This window comes from Diabrotica virgifera, chromosome 8, assembly GCF_917563875.1.
Source record: "Diabrotica virgifera virgifera chromosome 8, PGI_DIABVI_V3a".
In the NCBI taxonomy this organism is placed as follows: domain Eukaryota; kingdom Metazoa; phylum Arthropoda; class Insecta; order Coleoptera; family Chrysomelidae; genus Diabrotica; species Diabrotica virgifera.
Window position 1 is genome coordinate 201,242,355 of NC_065450.1, and position 8,901 is coordinate 201,251,255.

Below are 8,901 nucleotides of genomic sequence, written 5' to 3' on the forward strand. Positions count from 1 at the left end.
GATGCAGAAAGAAAAAGAACTTGCGCTTACTATTAAAAAGCGTAAACTGCAATACTTGGGACATATTTATAATGAGGGGACAAAAGTACCAGCTACTACAATTAATTATTCAGGAAAAAATAATAGGTAAAAGATCCATTGGCAGAAGAAAACATTCATGGTTGAAGAATTTAAGAGATTGGTACAAGTGCAGCAGCTGCCAATTATTTAGATCTACGGTATCAAAAATACGCATAGCCCTGATGATAGCCAAACTTCGGAACGAGGACGGCACCTGAAGAAGAAGAAGATATCGTTGCAGTATTTCCTTTCTGCAAGACTTTGTGATATTTCATTTATCATTCGATAGACTTGTTGTTTTAGTAGTGATGTTAGAAATTCATGATCTGCCGTAGGTATTATATATCCTTTGCAGTAGCAATCTTTCAAAAACTTTGCTTACGGTTGGGAGTGGGAGTAGGCTGATGGGTCGATAAATATGTTACTTCATTGGTCTTTTTTCTTTGCATAGGAATTATAATGATTTCAGTATGATAATATATGATTATAATTCATAATATGAATATCCATATTTTTGGAAAGTATGATAACCTTAGTATGCGATTAAATATAACTCTTAGCTTAGGTACTAATGGTATTGCGAGGAAGTTGTTTGACCTAATACTTGTACCGAGATTAAATCATGGCATTGGGCCTTTCGTGAGTTGAGTTTGTTTATTTATTTCTTGACTTATATCTATATCTATATCTTCTATGTAGTAGTAGTTCTTTAGAGACTTTTGATTGGAAGGGACATTTGGCATGTTGCGCTAATTATTTCTTCCACTTCTTCATAATATGTAATATGAATAAAAAATAATTGAATCTAGGGAACTTGCATACAATTTTAAATTCGAAAAAAATGTTATAAATCACAACAGAACATAATTTAAAACATGTTAAAGATAAAAAGTTGTTTTTGTGTTCTGTTTGGCCCCTATAAAGACGATTCTAAATTCAAATTATTGTAGCTAGCCCAAAACGCGTCAGGACGTCATATGGTTGTGTGCTTACATTCTGCACTAACAAAGTAAACAAAACTGTATATAATTTTAAATTAGACATTGTAAACGTCAGTAGAAAATACGTTTGATCGTTTGAACTATTTTAAAAACATAGAAAACTTGTACTTTTACAAAATGGCACTAAAAACAACACTTACAGTGTTTTATTTTATTTTCCATAGTAAACTTTCTTTCCTTTTCTTTAAAAACTGTATCAAACTCCAATCTCAACAAACTGGTATATATTATTACAATGACATACGATAAATGTCATTAGAATATAAATATTTCCCTTATTTCGCGACGATGAGCTGACCAAATACCCAAGTAGGTGGAGGCCAATAAACTAAAGAAAAAGAAGAAGAATATGCCTAAATATAACCATAAATATAAATATAACCATAAAGTTAAACTATGTGACGTCACGGGTCGTTTGAACTATTTTAAAATATAGTAGATTTTAAATTTGTACTTCTAAGTTATTATGAGTTTTTGAAACGTGAAATTTTGGAAATCTTATTTTTAAACAAAACTGAACATTATTATGTAATAAAAAAATGTGCAAGTTCCCTATTATAATTATTAAATAATTATTATTATTATTGTAAAAACAATATTCCTGGATTATAGGCAACCAGATATACACCGAAGTCGTAGTCTGTAGTTTACTGTTTACTAAACATCATAAACATTAACATAGCCTAACTTTTTGGTGTATATTTTCTACAATCTACAGTAAAGGAATTTATTTAAATTTAGATTCCAATGCCGGGTGGTACGAATTATTTAAATGAAATAACTGAAGATGTACAACAGAAACTTAGTGAAAGTAAGTGTCATGGTATAACTGGTATAACATTTCATTTTTTCAATCCAAAATCCAAGAAAGGCTTTTTGCAGATGGCATCAGTACACCACAAGGGTTTCTTGTCAGCGATATTGAAAATTTAATAAAAATAACTGGTATGAGTCCCGAAGAAATAAAAGATCTGAAAATTAAGGTTTCCCGAAGCATTCACAAGCCGAACAACATTCTTAAAGGTTGTTAATGTATGCTATTTTTTAGAACATCTAGTCTTAACATATTTTATATTGTAGCTATAGATTTGGTACCCTGGGATAGACTGTCCACAGGCTGCGACAGTATAGATCGTATTATAAGAGGGGGCATACCTCTCAGCGGAATTACAGAAATATATGGCTACAGTGGAGTTGGGAAAACACAGTTATGTCTCCAGTTAGCACTTCAGGTACAGCTATCAATTGAAGAAGGTGGTTTAAACAAAGGTTTGTATATTTTTGATTTTCTTATTCTTTTTGTGTAGACGTGTCTCTGTTCTCTCAATGTGCCTCCAGTAAGTTGTTACATCGTTTTTGTGGTCTCCTTATTATAGAACATCTCTCGCCATATTTACTACTCTATTTATTGTCATTTGGTTTATGTGGTCATTCCATTCTATTCTTCTGTTTTTTTACCCAGCTCTTAATTTCTCCATGTTGCATCTCTGTCATATATCTATACTTCTAGCTCTGTCCCATAGTGTCTTACCATCACTTATTCGAAGGGTTTTCATCTCTGCTTTCTAACGTTCTTTTTGTAATCTCTGTGTCAGGTCATGTTTCTGTTTTGTAAATTGTGCCTTTCATTTTTTTCCCGATATTTTTATTTCTGCATATTGTTTCATCCAGGCAACCTGTGGCTCTCTTTGCTCTATTCACTTCATCTTCCACTTCTGTTTCAGCTTTCTGTAGCAAGATGGTGCGATGCCTAGATATTTAAACTCTACAGAGGTGTAACCAGAATGATCAAGGGGGGGGTTATATCTACTTGAAGGTCTCTGGGGGGGTATGGAATAATAATGGTGTTAAAATATGTTTAAATAATAAATGTACCACAGATGCCATGTTTTCTGTACTACATGAGGTTTATCAATCATTAAACAATAATCTGCACACTGCCACTGTTTTTTGTGATTATGCCAAAGCTTTTGATTGTGTAAATCACGACATTTTGATAAAAAAACTAGATTTCTATGAAATTCGAGGTATTTCTTCGAACTGGTTTCAATCTTACTTGGATAATAGGAAACAACTGGTTAGAGCAAATGATACAGATTCTAGTCTCAAAAATGTTGTATGTGGGGTACCACAAGGTGCAGTATTGGGTCCTCTACTTTTCCTTATCTTTATTAATGACATCACTAGCTTAAAAATCGAGGGAAACGTTTTTCTTTTTGCTGATGATACCAGTATCACTTGGAGCAACTCAAATATCGCAACTATTCATGCTACTATAACTTCTGATGTACTCACAATAAAATCCTGGTCTGATTCAAATTTACTCTCTTTTAACGTAGATCAAACAGTAGCATTATCCTATAAAGGAGCTCTTCAACCCTTACCTCTTCATAACAGCCAGATCAGTATCATTGAATCTGTAAGTTTCTTGGTATTTTTTTAGATAGCAACCTTAAATGGTCCCTTCATATTGATGTGTTAAGCAAGAAACTATCCTCAGCTTGCTTTGCAATAAGATCTGTTTTGAAGGAAATTAATTTAGCCTCTTCCAAAATAACATATTTTTCTTTATTCGAGTCCCATCTTCGATATGGTCTCCCTTTTTGGGGTTCTGGTATGGCTACCGAATCCGATGTTATTATTAAATTACAAAAAAGAGCAATAAGATATCTGTTTGGCCTCAGAAGAACAACACATTGCAGAAGCTACTTCAAAAATAACAGGATTCTAACACTTCCTTCTTTATATATTTTAGAAACTGTTTGCTTAATTTGTAAACATCTACATGTCTTTCCAGCAAGACCTAGACATGACTATTCCACCAGAAATTCTACCTTTGACATCTATTTACTGATCCCGTCCAGTGAGTTAGTAAAGAAACCTATATTATATTCTGCAAAAAAACTTTACAACCATCTCCTTCAACATCTTTCCCCAAGTTCCGTAAAATCACTAAAGCCTATTTATCTGAAAGACCATATTATTCAATAGCAGAGTTTTTTAACCAATAATTAAGAAAGTACAGTATTCTTATTTATAAGTAGAATCTTAATCTATATTTGAGTGTCATATGCGTTTATATTGACGATTTATATCATTTTAGTAAATTGTATTTGTTATTGTTCTTATTTATGATTCTTGTAAGCTTTGTCTATAAAATTGTTAAATTTTTCATGACAATAAAGCATATTTCTATTCTATTCTATTCTAAGCGTATAGAGCTCAAAGTACATCCAAAAGGGGTGGTTATAAACCCCAAACCACCCCTGGTTACGCCTATGAAACTCCATCCCTTTTTCTATTATCTGACCCTCCAACACTACTTTATATCTTAGTAGATTTGCTGTTATGACCATGCATTTTGTCTTTTTTGGGGAAATTACCATCTTAAATTTTCTGGTGGTTATATTGAATTGGAGCAGCATACTTTGTAAATCATCTTCACTTTGAGATTAGTATTGTATCATCTCTAAGAATATTTTAAGTTGTTTTTCTACCATTTGCTATCTTTTTTTAGTTCTTACTTTCAGGTTGAACTAACAGTAGAGGACTCAGGGAACCCCATTGCTACCTTCAATGGGGTCAGTTAGTTCTTCAACTTTTACTGTGTTGTTCTGGTAGATGTTTTTGATCTTTTTAATTACTTCTAGAGGTGTACACAATAAATGGTTTCTCTTGTACACAATAAATGGATAACATCCTTTAATTTGACTCAGTCAAATGCCTTCTTAAGGTCCGCAAAAAAGTGTTTTGTTGTTTTATTTTAATGATTTGTCTTGAACTTGCCTTATTATAAATATAGCATCAGTGCATGATCTTCCCAACATAAGACTTTGTTATGCTTCTGCTAATGATATAATTTCATTCAGTTTGTTTGTTATTACTTTGGTTGTTAATTTTAATATTTTGTTTAATAAATTAACTATTCTGTAACTCTCCAAGTCCGATTTCTCTCTCTTTTTGAAGAGAAGTATTAGGAAGCTTGATCTCCATTCTTTTCATTTTAATAGTTGATTGAGTAATGATACTTTAGAATTAGAAGTTCATTTAATATTTGGTCATCTCCCAGTGATTTTCTATTTTTTAATTTCCTCAATGCCACCTTTACCTCTCTCCCAATTGTTTATTTCTGCATTTGTCATCACATGTTTGATTTTGTTTAACTTTTCTAACGACTCACAGTTGAATGTACTTTTAGGGGCTGTTTATATTTGCACAGAAGATGTTTTCCCAACCAAACGGTTTCACCAGATGGCCCAGTTCTTTAAAATTCACCACAACTTGTCCAACGAAAACTTAGAAAGTAATGTATTTTTGAAACATGCTTCAGATATTACTGAGCTAACGAACTGTGTATCCCAAGAGTTGCGAAACTTACTGAGGAGGGAAAGTATTGGTTTAATAGTTTTAGATTCTATAGCAGGTCCCTTCAAAGGTGAAAATGAGAAGGAATTGCTACTAAGGAGTGGTGATTTGCTATCTTTGGTGGAGCAACTATATGTCATACAGGAGGAATACCCTGTTGCTATTGTTTGTACTAATCAGGTAAGGCACAATCCATACTGTTCATGTGTCAGCCAAACAGACTTTTTAATTAATGGTCAATTGATTTGTTTATCTCATATTTTATCACACCTTATTACAGTAAACAATTCTGATATCAAACCATAAATTATTCATTATTCATTACCTACTATTTTTTTTACCAATATGCTACCTTTTTTTCCAAAACATCTTCATACATCCATCCAATTTTAAACATTTTCAATTCAACTCAATAACTTGTTAAAAAAAATCCCTAATTCAAAAACATTTTTTAGTCCTAGATGTCACGATACATAATAGGACCTCATACTTTTGCCCAGGTTAAGTTCAATTAATATTCTGTCTTCACTTCCAATTTAAACACTCAGCTATCTATAACCAATCAACTTACATATAATTATATCATATCAGTCTAATCCTGTGACTATACTACTCATCTTAATTTCAACACTACTTTGATATCAGACTTCCACATACTACAGACTCTCTAATTTACTCTGCCAATTAGTACATTTAAACCAACAACCCCTTTTTTGATTCATAGTAAATTAAATTTTCATCAACATAGTTGGACTTACTTCAATTTTGAATACGAACCACAATCATCAACCTATTCATATAAATAAAGCATCTTACCAAAAATATTTTCCACTTAATTATTTGGTCTCAGATGTAGTTCTTTAACATAAATGGATCCATTATGCGTTAATTAATTCAACTTCATTTAAATTATGTATAGATGGCTGCATACATTCTGGCTAATTCTCTATTTGCATTATAAAAATCATTTTATACTCTACCTACATCTTACATAATCGAGGTAAATGTAATTATAGCCACAACTTTGTTGATGTTGGTTATTACTGTTAATAATTTTTTTTTTTAAAATCTTTTATTACAATTAGTTGGCTGTAGTGATACAGGGTAACTTCTACGTCACGTTGTCGGTTTGATTTTTGACACCTTTCAGAAACATCACTCATTTTGCATTTAGTTGCATTAAGTCATTGGAATGTAAACAACTAAATTTGCATCCCACGTGTTGGGAAATTTAATACATTACCTAAGGGCATTATCCTGTTGCCATGTATCCATCATAAGGCATTTTATTTAAGTATGCACCTTTAATGCATCCATGTTATATTTAAAGGGTTTTTACCTGAATATTTTTCTTTGGTGGCTCAGCTAGCATCCAATCTGTAAGTATAATCAACTTGCTCTAACCTTAGTCAAAATTTAAATATCAACTTTACATTCATTAAATCAGTTATACTTATTTTTAGATCTAACACTGATGATTTTTTTATAAAATCGAAAACGTTTTGTTGTGATGTAGCCCCTTAAAGGGATTTTAATACAGTTTTATACCTTTTACAAAGAATTTTTCCAGTTTTTGTGATTGATGGTATACAGCCAACTACAGGAGAAAAAAAGAATGTGTGTGTACTTTGTACGCACGTAAGAAGTTATACTTCTATTATATGATTTAAACGAAATTAATATACATTTTATTTATATTTTATTTAATTATTAAACTAATTTATACTTACTACTTCTCAAACATTTTTATTAAAACAGTGCCAAAAATTAAAATAATAAAAGAATAAAACACACACAAACAAATTAAACATGCCACAAATGATTTCTGAACATTAATTGTCGGAATTTTTTTTAACTAAATACGTATTTTCTGAAAATAAAATTATATAATAAATATACTTACAATCATAAAATGTATAAAAAAAAATAAAAAAATAAAAGTTTCTATTGGGATTCGAACCAGCTTATCAGCGCGGTTGGTATTGGGGTTCATTCGTCTTAAACGCTTCGCCACGGAGACAATGTGTCATTATGTGCGAAGATCGACTAACTAAACGGATTAAACTTTTGACATTTTTGAATTACATCAAATTGTTTTGATTTTGAATTGAAATGATTTAGAATTGAAAAAATACAACAAAACATAGAGTAAGAAAACAGTATATTAGGTGAATATTGATAGAAATTTTGATGGTAATCAAATTATGTAAATAAAAATATTACATACTATGTATTTTGGTAGGCTCAAATAGGTAGGTACCTATGATACATTTACAATTATTACGTACCTGTTGCTTTTAAAAACTATTTAAAAGTCACTACAATTATAAACTTTTCTGTTTCTGTCCTCACAACAATAAAACTAATATAGTATACATTTGTTTACCTTCATATTGAACAATTATTTATTGTTGACAGATCATTTCAACACCCAATCAGAGCCCGTATAACGACTAAAGCCGTACTGTCGGTGTGCGCATGCGCGCAGATTAATATAAATTCACCCTCAATCTCAATCGCGCCTAAAGAAGTATAACTTCAAAAATCTTCTTTTCCAAGGATTTTGATTATGTCCAACAAAATTGTAATTTACTAATATTTGTATCTTTAGGTCACTGAAAATATGGATGGCACCTCAAGTCCTTGTTTGGGAGTGGCCTGGAGCAACAGCATTAACTATAGATGTAAAATTTCAAGATTTTCAAGAGATTTAAGGGCGTTTGAAGTTATTTTTTCGCCAGATGTTCATGAAGGAAAATGTTATTTCCATGTAACAGAAGAGGGTCTAAAGAGTGAAGAGCATAAGTTTTGTTAATAAAATTATATATTTCTATTTTAGTATTCTTGTTATTGTCAATAATCCGTATGGTGTGCATGGTCACTCAAAAATGGCACTGATAGTTTATATTAGTTAGAGTTAAGAATTAGAAAGAAGAAAGTTACTAGAAAAAGGTAGGTCTAAAACAGAGAAAGATAAAGAGATATACAAGGTAGCAACAAGGAAAGCAAAGGAAGGGATGGAAAGGTTAAAAAGCATTGCTAAAGCAAGGGACAAGTCATCAAAGAACTTGATTCACGTGGCAGATTAAGAGTACGAATGGAAGCGTGTTAAGAACCAATGTTGAAATAAAGCAAAGATGGGATGAATATTTTAGGAAGTTGCTAAATGAAGAACGCCAGAAAGGAAATTCTTTAGTTCTAAATGACAATTGAGGGGTCAGAAAGGGTTTAGTGCACTTTTTTAAAATTTCACTCTAAGTACAGATTCGCATACTTAAATGGTATTAAAACTTGCTGGTAAAACGATTTAAGCATATTTCGCCCTACAGTCGCCATCATTACATTTAATTCACTGAAACCAATTGCAGTTTGCTTTGGTAGTTAACAGGTTTAACCGTGCGCTTGAACCGTTTTACTACAAAACTATTTTTAGTATTCTTTAAAAACAAATAGTAATAAACGGGTTTAAGTGCGC

The 8,901-nt window shown here is 31.5% G+C and overlaps 1 protein-coding gene across 2 annotated transcripts; it reads left to right on the top strand.

Moving 5' to 3' along the window:
- The first annotated feature begins 1,710 nt into the window (after positions 1-1,710).
- Positions 1,711-8,259, top strand: LOC114327812 (DNA repair protein XRCC3). Of its 2 annotated transcripts, none has more exons than XM_028276522.2 (5): positions 1,711-1,872; positions 1,944-2,084; positions 2,142-2,330; positions 5,260-5,606; positions 8,038-8,259. In XM_028276522.2, the coding sequence occupies exons 1-5, from the start codon at positions 1,809-1,811 to the stop codon at positions 8,239-8,241; spliced, it is 945 nt and encodes a 314-aa protein (XP_028132323.1). In that variant the 5' UTR covers positions 1,711-1,808; the 3' UTR covers positions 8,242-8,259. The 2 variants fall into 2 exon arrangements, with proteins under 2 accessions (XP_028132323.1, XP_028132321.1); XM_028276520.2 differs by having other exon boundaries at positions 1,714-1,872; positions 1,929-2,084.
- The last annotated feature ends 642 nt before the right edge of the window (positions 8,260-8,901 follow it).

Excerpts from the sequence above, each read along its gene's own strand:
- LOC114327812 (XM_028276520.2), top strand. The coding sequence starts at position 1,809 with ATGCCGGGTGGTACGAATTATTTAAATGAAATAACTGAAGATGTACAA. Across the intron at positions 2,085-2,141 it reads GCCGAACAACATTCTTAAAG|CTATAGATTTGGTACCCTGG; the intron begins GTTGTTAATGTA and ends TTTATATTGTAG. Across the intron at positions 5,607-8,037 it reads CTATTGTTTGTACTAATCAG|GTCACTGAAAATATGGATGG; the intron begins GTAAGGCACAAT and ends TTGTATCTTTAG.